Below are 20,913 nucleotides of genomic sequence, written 5' to 3' on the forward strand. Positions count from 1 at the left end.
TACTGGTAATGGCGGCGATCAGCGATTTTTAGTGGGACTGCGACATTGCGGTGGACAGATCGGACACTTTTGACACTTTTTTTGGGACCAGTGACATTTATACTGCGATCAGAGCTAAAAATAGCCACTGATTACTGTATAAATGACACTGGCAGGGAAGGGGTTAACACTAGGGGGCGATCAAGGGGTTAAGTGTTCCCTGGGAAGGGTTTCTAACTGTGGGGGGAGGGGACCGACAGGGAGTAGAGAGAGATCGCTGTTCCTGATCACTAGGAACAGACAATCACTCTGTACTCCCCCCTGTCAGAACAAGGATATGTTTGTTTACAGATCCCAGTTCTTGCTTTCTGTGGAGCCATCGCGGGGGGGGGGGCGGCGGACATCGCGGCCGCTGGCCATGCGCACCGGCTCCGGGGACCTGGCCTGCACCTGCTAGAGCCTAGTATTGGTGCCAATACCGAGTATTTGCCCGAGTACTTGTATTCAGGCAAATGCTCCAATGCTTCATCCGATACCTGGACAGTCAGGGACGAACGGTGCGGCGCTGGGGGGGGGGGTTGGAGTTCTAATCACCGTTCTCCCTGTATAGATTTGAATACAGCAGCTGGCAGCCGCTTCTCCTCCCCCTCCCCTCGCGACTTTCAGCTGCTTTATTGTAATTTATACAGGGAGATCAGTGATTTTAACTCCCCCCAGCGCCACACCGATCATCCCTGACTGTCCCCCATATCCTCCGCCAGTCCCCCTCCATGCTCCTTGTTCCCCCCTTTGTGCTCCTCCAGCCCCCTCTGTCTTCGATCTGTCAGGATGGAGAGCGGAGGAAGGAGCCCGTAAATATGTCATTTACGGGCTCCTTCCTTTTCTGAATGCACAGAGTCAGCGACCACTGACTCTGTCCATTCATAACGGTCACTGAGCATCGTAAACGGTATTTACGATGCTTCAGTTTATGAATGGAGAGGAGAATGTCTCCTCTCTATTCATCTTCAGTGCAGATGAGGCTGCAGAGAAAGGGACTGGGGATATCTCACCAAAGCCCCCCAACAGGGCTACAAAAAAATAAATAATTATAAAAAAGAATTGTAATAAATAAATAATAAAAAGGTTAAATTGTAAAAATAATAAAAAATAAAATTAAAAAAAAAAAAACACACTGACATCATCCACCCCTCCCTCCCCTCCTAAAAAAAAAGAAAGCATTATTAAAAAAAAAAAAAAAATTAAAATAAAAAACTACTGACACAGTCCACGCGTCATCAGTGCTGCAAATTAGTGCCACTGTCACATGACATTAAAAAAAAAAAAAGTATCAGTAATCGATATCGGCGAGTATTTGAAAAAAATGTATCAGTACTTAAAAAAGTGGTATTGGTGCAACCCTAATTTTCAGTTAAATATACAGAACAGCTGATCAGTTTTTTGCTTGGTCACAGCTGGGTGTAAGGACAGGAAGTGACGAGAAATCTCCCCTACAGGGGCACAGACAGACAATGGACCTGAACCTCTTCTGTTGTATGCCCCCCATCTCTGACTTCTCAGACACATGATCTGAGGTTCTTTTACAACCAGGTCGGCCTGTCACCGGAGGTGTGCGGACCGGTTCACCGGCTTACTGGTGTAGCACCCTCTAGTGTGTGCTACTAGAGGTGTAGTATAGGAACATTTAACTCTGACTCATGTTGTAAACTAGTGAGTCTTAATTGGGTCAGGGTTACTGGATTTCAGGGCTGGATGACTCATCCTGGCAGCTCTCCGGTGCCTCCCCCTAGTATCTGTAAGGTTGGAGAACCTTCTAGAACTGGAGGGTGGGGGTTAGGAGGAGCTGCCATTAATGTTTATGAAGCCCCAGCCAATCTCCAGCAGTGGGCTTCTAAGGGGATAGATTTATGACATTTTTATTGTAATTTTTTTTTTTTTTTTTACTGGTAATGGCGACGATCAGCGATTTTTAGTGGGACTGCGACATTGCGGTGGACAGATCGGACACTTTTGACACTTTTTTTGGGACCAGTGACATTTATACTGCGATCAGAGCTAAAAATAGCCACTGATTACTGTATAAATGACACTGGCAGGGAAGGGGTTAACACTAGGGGGCGATCAAGGGGTTAAGTGTTCCCTGGGAAGGGTTTCTAACTGTGGGGGGAGGGGACCGACAGGGAGTAGAGAGAGATCGCTGTTCCTGATCACTAGGAACAGACAATCACTCTGTACTCCCCCCTGTCAGAACAAGGATATGTTTGTTTACAGATCCCAGTTCTTGCTTTCTGTGGAGCCATCGCGGGGGGGGGGGGGCGGCGGACATCGCGGCCGCTGGCCATGCGCACCGGCTCCGGGGACCTGGCCTGCACCTGCTAGAGCCTTTTAAAGAGCCGACATACAATGACGGCAATTTGCGCAGCCGTGCCAACCTGCCGCAGTACAACTGTGGTGGGTGGTCGGCAAGTAGTTAAAAAAAAGGAATTTTTATGGACTGGTTAAGAAGAAACAGGATGTGCAAAACTACAAAGGTAACTCCACTTTCATGTGGGAAAAAATAGCAAATAAATGATAATATAGCATATACAATTGCTACATACTATGACATAAGTCATAGTAATTGAATGTTATTAAAAATGCTCTTTCCTTTTCAATCTGCAGCAGTTTAATGTTTTGTAAAATCCAATATGGCAGCCAGCAGGCATTCTGTACACAGATGGCGTACATACCACCTACCACCTTTTTCTTTTTGGGCAAGTTACCACAACACCATTATCCCGTAGTTTTTAAGATCAAAGATACGACTATGTTGGTGTCCCTTGTTAATTTTACATTGTATTTTATAAAATGTAACTGCCTACTCCCAAACTGTCATTTGAAGTAAAACACATAGCCAAGTATTAAAGTATTATTCTCCACAATTTTTTTATTGTGCATTAAAAAAAGAAAACAAAATTAGACATGCTATCTGCCAATAGAACTTAACCAAAAAGTACATTCTATGCATCCAAAAATATAGAAAATATAACAAATCAAATCATTATTGTTCAACCAAAAAATAAAATCAAAGCCTCATCCATGTGTCCTGCTTCTTAATATAGGGGGTCAACAATGCCAAGAGTTGGTGAAAGCAGGGGTCCGTCATCTGGAGATAATTCCGAAAATCATCCGGATTATTCTCCTGGAGCTCCCGCAGCAAAGGCATATGACAGAATTGGTCACCAATAATAAAGCAACCAATTTTCGGTCCAAGAACTCCTCCTCCTCCTGTTCCTGAACTGTAATTGGGTCAAAGCAATAACTCCAAGGCCAATAATAAATAACACGTTATCTCCTCCGATTCCGCAACATGTCTGGTTGATGAACAGCCGTTCAGAAACAAACTGAAAAGCGCAAATCAACACTCACCAAATTTCTACTAACACCAAATTAGCAGAAGGAGCCCAAAGGGTGGCGCTAAAGAGCTGAAAAACCACGTAGTACGTCACTACATTTGCGTTTGTTGGCCGACAATTCCTTGCCGTTTGTATGCAAGACAAAATCCAGGCACACACCTTCGGACAAAAGTCTGAGGTTTTGTCTGCGGAAAATCCGATCGTGTGTACGAGGCTTTACTCTGACATTGTACTTGGCAGGCATAAAATCTAATGCTAGGTCCCATTTTTATTCCCAGTAAAATGTTTTATATGGAGATTTTTGCAACAAAATGGACAAAATGAGGGAGATTTACTAAAACTGGTGCACCCAGAATCTGGTACAGCTGTGCATGGTAGCCAATGGGCTTTTAACTTCAGTTTGTTGAATGAAGCTGTGACAATAAAACCTGGAAGCGGATTGGTTTCTATGCAGAACTGAACTATAATCAACCCCAATGGCAACTGTAGCTATGACATCGAGGCAGCCATACCTCCATCTCTCATGTGAACTCCATCTTTCAATCAAACTACAGACTGGAGACTGAAATGGAAAGGTCGCTGTGCATGTGACCTGGACGTGGTCACATGATAGGCCTGTCTGACCTCAGCAAGGGCCCGCTCCGAAACCTCTCCACCCTAAACCCTCGCACCGTTCAGCTCCCTGCACCGAATAGCAAATGATGAGCGCACAGACGGCTCTGACCCGAGTCCAATTAGCCTTCAATAACTTTCCAATTAGTAATAATTATTTCTTAATTTGTTCAGATGCTGGAGGAAGGCCAAAGACCATATTGATTCCTCACCTAATGAGCCAATGTTTGTGTTCGCTTCTCCGCTATATTCTGACATGCATGTATTTATTTCTCTACTTATCACCACTCCATTTAGCCTAAAAAAAACCCCCCAAAAAAACAAGAAAAATCCCACCCTAGTAGTCAGCGTTTTTTACTTTACGTTGTGTTTTTATTATTTTATAGGATTTATAGATACAACAATTTAGCCACTTGACCTCATGAAGGTTTTACCCCCTTCATGACCAGGTCATGCACTACTTGGAATTGCGTGGTCATGCAACATTGAATGCAGATGAAACTTATATCATTTTTTTTCACACAAATTAGAGCTTTCTTTTGGTGTGATTTGATCACCACCGGGTTTTTTATATTATATATATATATATATATATATATATATATATATATATATATATATATATATATATATATATATATATATATATATATATATATATACACATATACACACACACACACACACACACACACACACACACACACACACATATATACACACACACACACACACATATACAATGATACCTCGCTTTGCGAGTAACCAGATATATGAGCGTTTTGCAAGACAAGCTATATATTTTTTTAAATCCTGACTTGATATGCGAGCGCTGTCTTGCAAGACAAGCAGGACTTAAGCCGCTGGTGTACATATTACTGTATGTGGCCAGAGGTCTGAGGGTGCTGGTGTATGCAGTACTGAATGTGGCCAGAGGTCCGAGGGCGCTGGTGTATGCAGTACTGTATGTGGCCAGAGGTCCGAGGGCGCTGGTGTATGCAGTGCTGTATGTGGCCAGAGGTTTGGGGGTGCTGGTGTATGCAGTACTGTATGTGGCCAGAGGTTTGGGGGTGCTGGTGTATGCAGTATTGTATGTGGCCAGAGGTCCGAGGGCGCTGGTGTATGCAATATACTGTATGTGGCCAGAGGTTTGGGGACGCTGGTGTATGCAGTACTGTATTTAGCCAGAGGTCCGAGGGTGCTGGTGTATGCAGTACTGTATGTGGCCAGAGGTCCGGGGGCGCTGGTGGCTCCTTCCTAGAGAACTTGGAGATGCTCTGAGACATCCCCAGCTGGGTGGGGTGGGCGTAACATGTGTCGAAGCACCCGGAAGTGTCAACAGTTCTCGAGTTAGGGATTTTGCAGTGCGGTGTTGGCAACTCTGCACATGCTCAGTTTTCAGTGATTTTCAATGCTGAGCATTTCCTCCCTATCATATCTGAGCAGCCCATATGACGATAGAATTACACATGTAGGTGTATACACAGTGGTAAATGACAACCCACTCCCTCCCTCCTCCTCCATGCCCACCAACCGGCTAAACACAATGGAGACGGGATATTACATGTAGATTGATGGAGGCTTCACCTCCCTGTTATTCTAAGACACAGGCTGGAGGGGCGTGACACAGCCTATGACTGGCACAAATCCGCCCACATCATGTTATTGCCAAAAAAATAATAAAGATTTTATTTCAAATATATATTTGTATGACAATTTAAAACAGTTTATTATTATTTACTTTTCACTAAAACAGTTGATGCCAATCTCATCACCATATTCTAGAACTAGTTCCTTCACCACTTTTCTATGCAGCTTGTTCTCTTGTCACTTCACTATCCTAAGCCATCCAAAGATGGTTTGAATCTTGGCTGGTACAGCCGAGTATCGATCCATGTATGGGCAGGCTGATTGTACCCAAGTCGATCAATGGACTCTCCAGACCTGACCAAATTCCATAAAACCCATAAAAAACAATAATTATGTTCCGACACTTACCGCTATAGAGACCGCGCTGATCACAGCTCCAGCATATCCCAGTATGAACTTGGATGTCGGAGAAGGCTGAGAAGACAGTAATGAAAGAGTCAGGAAATTGCATCGCACGAGGATTTCACAATCTACATGTGTGTGGAGGCCGGTGCTGGATCGGCAAACCAATGACAAAAATCACAAACCCCCCCCCCCCCCCCCGCGCGCGCGGGAGACGAACGGGAAGGTGGCAACTGGATGGCTGGGTTGGCTCAGGGCGCAGTGTTGTTTGCCCCGAGCCCACCCTTTTTTGAAGCCAATTAGAGCCTCAGGTGCTTAAAAAAGAAAAAACCCAATTGGAATCCATGCGTCCGACGTCCTGCATAAGGATAAGGGGTCGGGTGCATGGATTTGGGGGCAGCTGTGCGCCCCTTATGGACGGGTCGCCAATGCTAGTAACATTACAGGGCCCCACCGTATGTATTCTGGACTTTTCTGGAAAAGGATATAACTAATAACTCAATCTATTAACCAATCTATTAATCTTCTATGAGGAGGTGAGTTGCCATCTAGATAAAGGAAGGCCCGTAGATGTGGTGTATCTGGATTTTGCAAAAGCATTTCACACAGTTCCCCATAAACGTTTACTGTACAAAATAAGGTCCGTTGGCATGGACCATAGGGTGAGTACATGGATTGAAACCTGGCTACAAGGGCAAGTTCAGAGGGTGGTGATAAATGGGGAGTACTCAGAATGGTCAGGGGTGGGTAGTGGGGTTCCCCAGGGTTCTGTGCTGGGACCAATCCTGTTTTGTTCATAAACGACCTGGAGGATGGGATAAACAGTTCAATCTCTGTATTTGCACACGATACTAAGCTAAGCAGGGCAATAACTTCTCTGCAGGATGTGGAAACCTTGCAAGAAGATCTAAACAAATTAATGGGGTGGGCAACTACATGGCAAATGATTTTATGTATAAAAATGCAAAATAATGCATTTGGGTGGCAAAAATTTGAATCCAATCTTTACACTGGGGGAAGAACCTCTGGGGGAATCTAGGATGGAAAAGGACCTGGGGGTCCTAGTAGATGATAGGCTCAGCAATGGCATGCAATGCCAAGCCACTGCTAACTAAGCAGCAGCAGCCAGTGTATAGATTGCATGGTTTGGTGAGGAGGATTTGGGAAGAATGACCATGATGTGGTTGTATGGGCTGCACATTTTGGGTAGGAAGATCTTGGGATATGCTGGAAAATATCAGGTTTAGAAATGGGGTGAGAAGTAGTATTAAGAAAGTAGATCTTCGGAGGGGGAATATCAAAGATGGCTGAGATGGGGTGTCCCTCGTACATGTCATAAACAGTCTGGTGAAGAGGACTCTTGGAATGAGAGCTTCTCATTGGAAATGCATGCAGCAGCTGGGTGTGGGTTTGCCTTGTACTCAGGGCGAGGAGCTTTCTGCCATCATTTAGGCCCTCTTGCAGGATATAATTAGTTTAGCAGCATGAGGCCTAAACGTCGCGGTCACAATCAGAGCAGCCCTTCTATGGATTCTCACCTTGGTAGCATTGCGATTTGCATAGTTGACACCTGCATTGTGACTTTGATTCAGCCACTGTAGAAGAGAGAGAGAGAGAAGAACGTGTTAATGGGACAGGGCACCACACAACCTGGAGAGAAGGCAACAGAAGACACAGATCACAAATACAAGGCTACACCTTCCACAAACCATAGGGAAGGAAGACAGGAACTGGAGGGCATGTTTGCTAACCACCACAATCTAAACATCCATTTTGCCTTTTTACAACACTGCTCTGAGTAATTTCTATACCTTCTGACAGAGATGGAAATAATCAAAAAAGAGCTTACCAGTCCTTAAACCTAGTGGCTTCAACAGTTTTCTTCAAAACCTAAGAAGATTTATCATTATCATTTTTTTTACTGTTCTATCTCATATGGAACGAAGTACTTTGTCCCATGTTGCTAGTTGATTCCTAACCCCAACTATGAGGTCCGAACTGCACCCCCTCCCCTCCTGCTATGACAGATCAGACAACAGCTAGAAAGGAGACAGACGCTTCATAATGGCAGCTTGTCTCAATTCTGAGCACTTTGCCAAGAAAAGAAACAGCAAGAGGAATGCAGAGGGAAGGTATCAGGCTTTGCATTCCTCTTGCCGCTGCTTGTCTTGGTAAAGTGCTCAAACCCGAGACAAGCTGCTGTTATGAAGCATCTGTCTCCTTCATAGCTGTTGTCTGATCCATCAAAGCAGGAGGGGATGGGGTGTAGTTCGGACCTCACAGCTGGGGTTAGGAAGGAGTTAGCACCTACCAGGAGGGAAGGAGGTGTAGTTTGGACCTCACAGTTCAGGCTAGGAACCACCTATCACCTAGCAGGATAAGAGGGGGTATAGTTTGGACCTCATAGCTAGGGTTAGGAAGCACAAAGCACCTAGCAGGAGAGGAGGGGGGTTTAGCTCGGACCTCATAGCTAGGGTTAGGAAGCTCAGAGTAACCTAGCAGGAGAGAAGGGGGTGTAGTTCAGATCTCATAGCTAGGGTTAGGCAGCACATAGCATCTAGCAGGAGAGGGGGTGAAGTTTGGACCTCATAGCTAGGGTTAGAAAGAGGAGCAGGAGAGCAGGGGTGCAGCATGGAACTTATAGCTAGTGTTAGGAAGCACCTAGGAGGAGGGGAGGGAGTGCAGTTTAGACCTCATAGCTAGGGTTAGAAAGAACCTAGCAGGAGGGGAGGGGGTGTAGATCGGACCTCATAGCTATGGTTAGGGAGCAACTAACAGGAGGGAAGGGGGTGTAGTTTGAACCTCATAGCTAGGTGTAGGAGGCACCTATCAGGAGTGGAGGGGTTGTAGATCGGACCTCATAGCTAGGGTTAGGAAGCACCTAGCAGGAGGGGAGGGGGTGTAGTTTGCACCTCATAGCTAGGGGTAGGAAGCACCTAGCAGGAGGGTTTGTAGATCGGACCTCATAGCTAGGGTTAAAAAGCACCTAGCAGAAGGGGAGGGGGTGTAGTTCACACTAGGTGCTTTGGATCAAGGCAAGTACACACTATAGAAGGATATGCTTTGTTCATTTTTCATTTCAGAGGTTTCCAACTACTTTAAAGCCCAGATCCAGGCAAAATACTTTTTCCACGTGCAATGGGGCTGTGCCCACACTGCATGGGTTAATTGCTTGTTTTGTCTAGGGGTGAACACAGAGCCTATAGTCACCTGATTCTCCTGAAAACTACGCTCCCCCACATCCAGTGGTGGACTGTTCTTGATGTCTTCACGTCCAGAGCTGGTCTATGGGCGTAATGACGTCAGGGACAGTCCACTGCTGGACCATGTGGGAGCAAAAGCCAAAAGGGACCGGTCTTACACTGGGAGGTTCAAAGGATTAGGCAAGTATATCTTGGATTTCCGAACTCCTAGACAAAAAACTAGTAGTTAACCCATGCAGTGCGGGCACAGCCCCACTGAATGGGAAAAAAATAAATTTGTCAGAGTTCAGTTATAAGTAGCGCTTACAGGTCTTGTCCCTGCCCCAGCCTGTGACTGGACAGTGAATGAAGAAGTAGCATGAGCTCATCTCTCTGTACCTCTGCTCTCTCCTCCTATCCACATGCTACTTGTTAGCACATGAACAGTGCAGCACAGCCAATTGACTTCTTGTGCATTGTCTCCCTCAACCCAGACAGGTGATTCCAAGAGGCTGGCACCAGATGAAATGCAGGTACTTACAGTACACATATTTAAATATACATTTAATAATATATAAATGAACATGTATCTGTGTCTTTTATACCTGGCTGGAGTTCAGCCTTACCTAATCGAGCGGCTGAGCGTAAAAGGTGAACCAGAACCCCCTTTAAGCGTACAGTCATAGCTGTCAGAGGAGAGGCGGAAGTCCCTGCTGGATCCCGGGTATTTATTCCAGGGAACAGACGGCCCTTCTGATCCACACAGGAGGCATCGGAGCCCACGACAGCTTTCTAAATGTCACCACAATGACAGTGACAAACACATGTCATTGTGCTGCGTGTGGGATCACAACAGTCTCCGATTTAACCTCTTCGGCTCACGAACGACAGGACAGGCTCCCATTCTAAGGAGGAACTCCGCTGAGCACTGCCTGCATCCAGTACCGTCATCGTAGTGCATTGTGGGAATAAAACCAAAACCCTTTATCCTGTCAATTACTGTGCATCAGGGGAAAAGGTGAAAGGATTCAGAATGTTGGCACCTGTGTGTGGCCACTTCTCAGCTTTATTTGAAAATCCAGGTTCTACAGAAAGCCTATGGCCAATGGTATTGACACAAATGACAGTGTAATATACATCTGCTATGATTAAAAAAAGATCCTCAATTGTATAAGTTGTGATTCGTTCACTTGCATTTTAATAAAGACTGAGGCATAAATACTCAATAGTTTCATATCTTCTCAAATATTGATCTGTATGGTCAACCTTGGCCAACACATTGGGGAAATGATCAAACCTATAAATAGGAAATACAGCCTGAAATGACATTTCCAATTAAACCCAAAATGCTAATTGCGACCTCTATAACGATGTATCAGGATATGTGGGAGGTGAAGGTACAAAGAGCAGAATTCCTCTTTGGCAGATCTTCATTGTCTTGGCTACTGAACTAGATGAACGTCCTGGTGTATGTGCCATTATCGGAAAATGATTGAATGTTCTTTGCTAAGGGACAGATTAAATTAAATGAGGGAAGCACTGTGGGGGACTGTCAGGGAAAGGTGTGAATCTATTCCCCTTACAGGAGACGGCAAGCTGCAGCTAAAAGCCACCAAAAACTGCAAATTAACGAGCAGCCAACAGAGATCCAACCACATCAGCACAAAGACTGCTCAGAGCACCAACTGCAGGCTTCACAGTGTTCAGGAATCACAGACCGATTGTGAAGGCAACTTGGGACTACATCAGAGGTGCCGAGACACGCCAAGGCCTTGTTGAAATATGACAATGCAATGTGGTCACCTCAAGACTTGACTGATAGACACAATGCAATGCTGGATGTTGGGAAGGTAAACCCGAAGTTCAGGTTGCAGCAGGAAGGAAGGAAAGGAAAATAAGGGAAAGAAATAAACAAAATTAGGTGAAAGGCAGAGAAAGGTAAGGAAACTAAGGAAGGGAAGAGAAAGAAAAAAATAGAAAGAACGGAAGGAAGGAAGGAAGGAAGGAAGGAAGGAAGGAAGGAAGGAAGGAAGGAAGGAAGGAAGGAAGGAAGGAAGGAAGGAAGGAAGGAAGGAAGGAAGGAAGGAAGGAAGGAAGGAAGGAAGGAAGGAAGGAAGGAAGGAAGGAAAGAAAGAAAGAAAGAAAGAAAGAAAGAAAGAAAGAAAGAAAGAAAGAAAGAAAGAAAAAGAGGAAGAAGGGGAATGGAAGAGGAAGGTAAAAGAAGAAAGGGAAAGAAAGAGGAATGTAAAGGAAGAAAGGGTGAGGAAGAGGAATGTAAAGGAAGAAAGGGTGAGGAAGAGGAATGTAAAGGAAGAAAGGGTGAGGAAGAGGAATGTAAAGTCGAGAAAGGGTGAGGAAGAGGAATGTAAAGGAAGAAAGGGTGAGGAAGAGGAATGTAAAGGAAGAAAGGGTGAGGAAGAGGAATGTAAAGGAAGAAAGGGTGAGGAAGAGTAATGTAAAGGAAGAAAGGGTGAGGAAGAGGAATGTAAAGGAAGAAAGGGTGAGGAAGAGGAATGTAAAGGAAGAAAGGGTGAGGAAGAGTAATGTAAAGGAAGAGAGGGAAAGGAAGAGGAATGTAAAGGAAGAGAGGGAAAGGAAGAGGAATGTAAATGGAAAAGGGGAAAGGAATGAAATGTAAACAGAAGAAAGGCAAAAGAAAGTGGAAGGAAAAGGAAGAAAGTGGAAGGAAAAGGAAGAAAGTGGAAGGAAAAGGAAGAAAGTGGAAGGAAAAGGAAGAAAGAGGAAGAAAGGTAAAGGAAGGAAGAAAGGTAAAAGGAAGAAGGGTAAAGGAAGAAAGAGAATAGTTGAGAAAGGTAAAGGAAGAAAGGGAATGGAAGAGGAAGGTAAAAGAAGAAAGGGAAAGGAGGAGGAATGTAAAAGGAAGAAAGGGTGAGGAAGAGGAACGTAAAGGAAGAAAGGAAAAGGAAGGGAAAGAAAAGGAATGAAGGAAAAGAAAAGAAAGAAAAAGGAAAAGAAAAGAAGGAAGGAAAGGTAAGGGATCAAAAGGAATGGAAGAAGGAAAGCAAAGAAAGAAAGGAAAAACAGGAAGGAGAAAAGAAAGAGGAAGAAAAACATACAAGGGAAGGAAACAATTCCATCTGTAACAATATAAAGACTTCAAGCTTTTTGGACAAAAAAATTAAATAGCATTTGCTTTTTTTAGGGCAGCTCTAAGAGTCTCATGATATATGGCTGCTCTAATCTTGTAGACTCCCCAATGCTATACATGTCAAGTCCTCACCTTGATACGTTAGGTAGGAGAGAGCTGTTACCCCTCAGTTCATTAGTTTTACCTTAAGGCCCCTTTCACACTGAGGCGCTTTAAAAACTGCCCATAAAGCGTTGGGCGCTATTGCAGCGTCTTTGAAGTGCTTTTGAGGCGCTAGCGGTGTGCTGTTTTAAGGTCAAGTGACCTTAAAAAAAAAAAAAAAAAAGAACCATTTTGCGGTGCTTTTGAAGTGCTTTACTATTCATGCCAATGGAGAGGGGCATTTTTGTAAGTGCTCCAAACATGCCCCAAAGAAGCTGACTTTTTTCACCACCCCGCCCCAGTGTGAAATCATTCCTTGAAATGAATGAGAAGTAGTTTTCAGGAGCTTTTCAATCGCTATTTTTAGCGCAAAAGCGCCTGAAAAGCACCTCAGTGTGAAAGGGGTCTTAAGATAGAGATTCCATTCCTAATGATCTTGTTACAGAAGAGAGAATTGCATGACTTCACACAAATTCTCCACTGTCCTGCCATGGTGCCTGAAACATTCGACTGTCAGACCCTCCATAAACAAACCACAAAGGATCTGCAGAATTCAGGCTCTGCCATTAGCTTCTGCTCAAGATCAGTATAAATATACCCCATGAGCACATAACCTGATATTATACAAGTTGTATCCTTTCACCCTAAATTTCCCTTTAACCTAGAAAAAAAACTTTCATAACCAGGGGTCCTGGATGTCCAGGCCAAATTTAGCAGCATCACCATGGGTCATTTAACTTGACAATTAGCATGCCTAAATACACTTTAAGGAAGTAAAAGACTTGTATTTAGTTCTGGTAATAATGTAATGGTATCTCACATTTACAAATATTAGATACCCTGTTTCCCTGAAAATAAGACCTAGCGTGACTGTCGGTGATGGCTGCAATATAAGCCCTACCCCCCAAATAAGCCCTAGTTAAAGTCCTTGTAGGTCTTATTTTCAGGGTAGGGCTTATTTTCGGGGAAACAGGGTAGGGCTTATATTGCAGCAATCACCGACAATCACGCTAGGTCTTATTTTCGGGGAAACAGGGTATATTGCATTGGTGGAAGGCGGCAGTGCTGATTTACAGGCTGAAAGCATTTATGCTCTTTTCAGAGCTCTCAATGAAGCCTCCACTCCACTAGGTAACATTGTGATTGCATGGCTGGAAAACCACCCTGAATAGGCTCCAGATGTGCGGATTGAGAGCCACCAACCAGAAGGTTAAAGAATTTGCACAATCATGAATAAGGGTTGTATCTGCCTTTCCTGATCTGCATGACCGTCTCTGGTCGATGGACATGATTTTTACAGAGTAGTCAGTATGGCAGTCTTCAGTCTACTTTGACAGCATTCAAACTATCTTTATCCCAGGTAACATACCTGCCAGAAGACAGTGGAAGAAAGGGTCTGGTTTGGCAGCAGAAGACCCACAACCTGCAGAGAGAAAAAGACAGAGTGAGAAGTGGAAATAACTAACAGCAAGTATACAGGGAAATGATCATAAGTTTAGGAAAGTGTGGTCACCTTGGATAGAATACTTGAGCTCAGACATACTGAGATCCTATCTATGATAAGTTAGGGTTTATGAGCGAGACTCAGAGTTGGTTTGGTTGGGTACAGCTTGGCTGTTCTTACGGCATTTTATTACATTTCTGTTTTTGGCTTTATATACATTTTTCAGTAGACCTTTAAAAGTGAAAAAAATGATGGTACATGCATCACTGCAAGCCCATCCATAAACATCATACAAGCCATTTTCATTAACCACTTCAGCCCCGGAAGATTTTACCCCCTTCCTGACCAGAGCATTTTTTGCGATACGGCACTGCGTCGCTTTAGCTGACAATTGCGCAGCCGTGCGTCGTTGTACCCAAACAAAATTTACGTCCTTTTTTTCCCCACAAATAGAGCTTTCTTTTGGTGGCATTTGATCACCTCAGCTTTCTTTATTTTTTGCGCTATAAACAAAAAAAGCTGTCAATTTTGAAAAAAAAAGCAATATTTTTTACTTTTTTGCTATAATAAATATCCCCCAAAAATATATATAAAAAAAATGTCTCTCGGTTTAGAGATATACTCTTCTACATATTTTTGGTAAAAGAAAATCACAATAAGTGTATATTGATTGGTTTGCACAAAAGTTATAGCGTCTACAAAATAGGGGATAGATTTATGGCATTTTTTTTTTTTTTTACTAGTAATGGCGGTGATCTGCGATTTTTATCGGGACTGCGACATTATGGCAGACACATCGGACACTTTTGACAGTATTTTGGGACCATTGTCATTTATACAGTGATCAGAGCTACAAATAGCCACTTATTACTGTATAAATGACACTGGCAGGGAAGGGGTTAAACACTAGGGGGCGATCAATGGGGTTAAGTGCGTCCTAGGGAGGTGTTCTAACTGTGGGGGGGCTGGGCTCACTACAACATGACAGAGATCACTGCTCCCGATGACAGGGAGCAGTGGATCTCTGTCATGTTACTAGACAGAACAGCGAAATGCCTTGTTTACAAAGGCATCTTCCAGTTCTGCCTCTCCTCACCGCAATCGCGGGCCACCAGCGAACAGAGTTTCCCGGACCCACAGGCACGCTCCTGTGCACGCTCCTGTGGCACCCGATAGGTGGTAAATTCAAAGGAACGTACAGTCCCATTTACCTGCCTGTGCCCTTCTGCCGACATACATCTGTGTGCGGCAGTCGGCAAGCGGTTAAACGTGTTTTTTTTTTTTCATTTCCAGGTATCCCTGGAAGGCACTGGTGATGCAGCCAGGGCCTCACAGGTGAACCAGGGAAATTTCACCTGATCTTGTGCATGCACCCTATGTGATGTGGTATTATTTAGTAACAAGCCGCCCGATCCTGTAGCGGTGCAAGTGTGATGTCATCAGTGGGCCGGCCAAATACAAGGTAGAAGCCAGTAACCAATGATATCTTCTGTTAAAAACAGTGGTGCAGGTTTTGAGGAGGGGAAGAGTGGTGCATAAATAGTGTGGCCCATGGGTGTTCACAGCCTATTGCATTAGGGTGTGCACCCTAAAGTTCAAACATATTTGTGTGCGCATGTGTATTAATACTAACAGTGCAGAGCACTGGATGGTGTCAGTAGGGCAGAGATTGGTGTCAGTAGGGCAGTGGACGGTGTCATTGGTTTTTATTTTTATGATTTTTCAAAAAAAAATAAAAAAATTTGGAGCCACGTTAGGAGGCTTTGGTGAAATATCAGGAGGAATCTGCACCACACAAAGGGATTAGGGTGTGCCCAGGCACATTTGGCACACCTTGTGCGCATGCTTATGCCCCGTACACACGGTCGGATTTTCCGACGGGAAATGTTCGATGGGAGCTCGTTGACGGAAATTACGACCATGTGTAGGCTCCATCGGACATTTTCCACTGGAATTTCCGTCATGCAAAATTTGAGATCTGGATCTCAAATATTCCGACAACAAAATCCGTTGTCGTAAATTCGGATCGCGTGTACACAATTCCGACGCACAAAGTTCCACGCATGCTCAGAATCAAGCAGAAGAGCCGCACTGGCTACTGAACTTAATTTTTCTCGGCTGGTCGTACGTGTTGTACGTCACCGCGTTCTTGACGTCCGGAATTTCCGACAAGATTTGTGTGACCGTGTGTATGCGAGACAAGTTTGAGCCAACATCCGTCGCTAAAAATCTACGGTTTTGTTGTCGGAATGTCCGATCGTGTGTATGGGGCATTATGGTGTGGCCATACAGCAAAGGAGGAAGTGAGATTTTATCTTTAAATGTTTTTCAATGTATATCTACAATACAGTATTGGGTGTAATACCAGATTGGGGGGGGGGGGCAGCTTTATTGGAATCTTTTTTTTTTTTCACAGGGCATTAGTTGCAAATTAGGTCTATGAAAGGACAAATCACCCCCCGATCATTTTCCGGTCTTTGTCGTTCTTGTGTTCTCAGTTATTATACTATTATTACACGCTGATAATGAGAGGTTAGCAAAAGGAAGACGCTTCAAATAGAGCCCTCCAGTAGCTTGAAAGACCAGTCTGCATATCAGTAGCACACTGCCCCAGGGAACAGTTAACTTGTTGGATGGTAATTAACCTGCAGAACATCTTCACCAACTCTGTACAATTGGCGTAGAAAAACAGCCCCGAGGCATGAAAGGCTCCTAGGTTGAACATGTCAAGCGAGGCACACACAATACAATGACTGATCACATATCTGCTTGGATACTTTTACTTTCTATTTTCTGTTTGCCAGAAGGTTGAAGGACTGGTTGGCATCCAACTTTCAAGATTAATGCACCATTGTACCAGTCATTGATTATCTTTCATCAATAATAATTCAGTTGTTCGTGAAGTCAAGCAGCCACTGAGTCTTTCATCTGTAAAGGTTCCATTGCCAGGACTTACTGCCCTAATATCCAGTATGTAAGACCAAAGGCCATTCTACTTTCTGGTTGAGCGGGGTCATCAGTCACTTAATTGCCCCTGGGCAGTTTGTTCCTGTATGTGGTGACGCAAAGGCATCATGCAAATGGCCTCCCATCTACAATGCCTTGTCTGCCGTGATTACGTTGCTGCTGTTTGCAGTGGACGGTCCTGGGCTGCTCATTCATATTCCTGGTCAATCCCGACCATCCATGCTGCATCGGCTGACCAAAGCTCATCACCATCGCTTTCTGTCCTGTTCATCCACGTGTCCATGATTTGACTTACAGACATGCCAATGACCGCCTGCCCACAGTGTAATTACGCTGCTGCTCTTTGCAATAAGAGGTACCAGTCTGACCATACTACCGTTCTATGTTGTCCCATCCATGCTGCATCAGTTGACTGACCGCTCATCACACTTCCGATCTGCACCACCAATCCAGGCTTGCCTGACCTGACACAATCATGCAAATGACCTCCTGCCCAGAATGCCATCTTGACATAATTACATTGTTGCCGCTTGCGGTGGGTGATACCGGGCAGACCAGACTACAGGTCTGTTCTGCCCATCCACATTTGCATGACTTCTTTTTTTTTGCTTTGCCACGTCAGCGAGGTATTTTTCCGGGAGTCATCTTTCAATTATTTAAAATTCAAATTCTTCCCATTTGCATGACTTGACTTACTGTACAGTCATGAAAAATGACTGACTTTCTGTCCACAATGTCATCCATGGCGTGAATCGGTCAACACTGTTTGCAGTGGGTGGACCCAGGCTGTTCTGACTCCTGTCCCATAGCCACATAGCTGGTGAGGTTGAAAAAAAGACACAAATCCAACCTGTGTGTGTGTGTGTGTGTGTGTGCGCTTTTATGTCAGTATTACTTTGTATATCCCTGTATGTTGTGGTCGTTCAGGTACCTATCGAATAATTTTTTTAAATTATCCATACCCCCTGCTGAAACCACCGCCTGTGGAAGATAATTCCACATCCTTACTGCACTTACACTAAAGGACACTCTACAGTGCACAGTTTAAGGTTAAACCTCTTTTCTTGTAATTTTAGTGAGTGGCCACAAGTCTTATTAAATTCCCTTTCACAGAAAATTTTTTTATCCCTATTATGGGGTCACCAGTACAGTATTTGTAAATTGAAATCATATCCCCTCTCAAGCGTCTCTTCTCCAGAGAGAATAAGTTCAGTGCTCACAACCTTTCCTCATAACTAATATCCTCCAGACCCTTTATTAGCTTTGTTGCCCTACTTTGTACTCGCTCCATTTCCAGTACATCCTTCCTGAGGACTGGTGCCCAGAACTGGACCGCATACTCCAGGTGCGGCCGGACCAGAGTCTTGTAGAGCGGGAGAATTATCGTTTTTTCTCTGGAGTTAATTTTTATATATATATATATATATATATATATATATATATATATATATATATTGGATATATCTCTCTCTCTCTATATATATATTGGATATATCTCCCTCTCTCTATATATATATATATATATATATATATATATTGGATATCTCTCTCTATATATATATATGAGCGATATAAGCTTGCAGGAGCAGGGCCCTCCTTTAACTCTCTTGTATTAAATTGTATTGTTGCTGTATTGTCTCCGTTTATATTTTAATGCACTGTGCAAACTGTTGGCGCTAAATAAATCCGGTATAAAAACATTAAATAAACAAAAAAAAAAAAAAAAAAAAGATATTTTCTGTTATAAAACACGACAAAAAATTAAGAAAATCAAAGGTCTTCATAAATTTTGATCAAAATGTAGCCTGCTACATGTCTTTGGTAAAAAAAAAAAATCCCAGTAAGTGTATATCAATTGGTTTGCATGAAGGTTATAGTGTCTGCAAAAACGATGGTATATATACACAGGAATTTTTTTTTAATTTATACTAGTAATGGCAGTGATCAGCGACTTATAACGGGACTGTGATATAACAGGAGTGTGACGGACAATCTGACATTAACTGAGACTTTGTGGGAACTGGCTAACCGACATCACCAGTGACACTAAAACAGTGATCAGTAATAATAATATAAACTGTCACTGTACTAAAGACACTGGCTGAGAAGGGGTTAACATCTAGGGTGGTCAAGGGGTAAAATGTGTGTCTAACTATGTGTAATGTGTGATGATTTTTACTAAATATATATGTTTTGATAAGAAACAGAGAGATTGTTACCGCTGTACAAAGCCCTGTGTTGACTGGATACAGCCGATAAGCCGGTCCTGGCCATGAATCATTGGCTGGAACATGCTGACTAAGGCCCCTTTCACACGGGGTGGATACGTTTTGATGGACTTTGCTTTGCTCAGTGGGAGATCGCTCCGTTGATTCCCGCTGAGCAGGCAGATGACAGGTCTGTCTCCGCTCACTGTGCAGGGACGGACCTGTCGGAGTCCCTCTCTCCTCTGTGGGGGGATTAGGTGAAAACGGATCACCTGTCTGTTTTCATCCCATCCGATCCGCCAGATGGATGGTAAATAGGACCACCATTCGTCTGAATTTGGCACACAGTATCAGATCGGATATCAGCGGAATGGAGGATCCGATCAGGTCCGCCTGAAAAACGGCCAGGCGGACCTGACTGGACAGCCTGTGTGAAAGGGGCTCAAGTCCCACTGTGTTCAATCATGGCAGAGCCAGTGGGCGAGGACACGGGCGTGGGTGCATGCCCTGAACCTGGAAGAAGGCCACGACGTTCAGGTGCATTACAGTATACAAGCTGCCCCACCACATTATATGTACTGCGCCAGGTTGGCAAGCAGTTATCTAAGGCAATCCCTGTATCCAATCACCATGTTGTAAGGGGGACAAGCTCAGCTGGTATTGGGATCTGTAAAGCATGTAGGAGACAGGGACGTCCAGAAACAGTCTAAACAGGGTGCCCTCTAATGGGTTCCCCCACAACAAACAGCACTTGTACATTTTTCTTGTGTTCTGCAAGAAGTCAGCTTTTTCACCCAGCAGCAGGTTCCCACAACAGGGAGAGAGAAAGAGATAGAGAGCCCTGCTATAATAGGTAAGATGCGGACCTAAGAGTGGAGGCTTTATCTCACCTAAAGCACTATATAGCTTCCGGGCTCCAGGACCCAGATCACAGCTTATTAGGATGTAGGAAAACAACAAAGTATGTTTTCTGAACAACAGGTAAGATGTGGACCTTGTAGTGGAGGCTTTATCCCACTGAAAGCTCTACAAAGTCTCCAGACCCTAACACGGTACATAAGATGTAAGTAAACAACAAAGTGTGTTTCTTTCGAAGCTTTATTCCACCAAAAGCTCTACAAATCTCCCAGGCTCTCGGACCTAGAATAGCACTTATTAAGATGTAAGTAAACAACAAAGTTTGTTTCTTTCATAACAACAGGTAAGACATGGGCCTAGTAGTGGAGGCTTTATTCCACCAAAAGCTCTTCAAAGCCTCCAGGCTCCGGGACCTAGAGCAGCACTAATTAAGATGTAAGTAAACAACAAAGTTTGATGCTTTTATAACAGGTACAATGTGGACCCAGATCAGAATTAGGAAGTGAGAAAACATCAAAGTTTGTTTCCTCTATGCCAGACTCAAACCCAAGAGCCATGTACTACGTGGAGGTGAATAACCTAGGCGACATATCCATAATCTTGCCAACCAGTGCCTCACAATACACTTTGAAGTGGTCCTTGCATGGCCTGCTCATTTATGAACACCCCTGTGTAAAAATGCAAGGGAAAAAAAAAATGAAAAATATACTTACCTTACACCGTCTGTGGTGCCTAGTTGAGGATTAGGTCCTTCGTCTTCTGGCAAGATGCTGGGAACACTGAGGATCTTAAATCCCAGGAAAAGACATCCCAGCGAAAAAGGCCACCAACCTATTCCTTTGGAGACGCTCCCTTAATAGCTGGAGCAGTATTATATATATAAATTTTTCTAACTACTAGAAAGAATAAGTCCTTACATTTAAAGAGCACCTGTCATTTCAGATCCATAATGGCAGCGCCTGTTAGCGGGCATCCACTCACCTGCTGCCGCCACGTCCCTCACTTTGTTGTGTCACTGCCGCATCAC

The 20,913-nt window shown here is 44.0% G+C and overlaps 1 protein-coding gene across 1 annotated transcript in view; it reads right to left on the reverse strand.

Annotated features, from left to right (window-relative positions):
- The window catches only part of SFXN5 (sideroflexin 5), a 367,837-nt gene that overhangs the window by 227,347 nt on the left and 119,577 nt on the right, over positions 1-20,913 (reverse strand). The window contains exons 7-9 of the mRNA XM_073611062.1: positions 13,780-13,833; positions 7,517-7,573; positions 5,985-6,050 (exon numbers count right to left, since the gene is read on the reverse strand). Coding sequence (XP_073467163.1) covers positions 5,985-6,050; positions 7,517-7,573; positions 13,780-13,833 — 177 coding nt within the window. The remainder of the gene's footprint in view (positions 1-5,984; positions 6,051-7,516; positions 7,574-13,779; positions 13,834-20,913) is intronic.

Source organism: Aquarana catesbeiana, linkage group LG01 (assembly GCF_042186555.1).
Source record: "Aquarana catesbeiana isolate 2022-GZ linkage group LG01, ASM4218655v1, whole genome shotgun sequence".
NCBI lineage: Eukaryota > Metazoa > Chordata > Amphibia > Anura > Ranidae > Aquarana > Aquarana catesbeiana.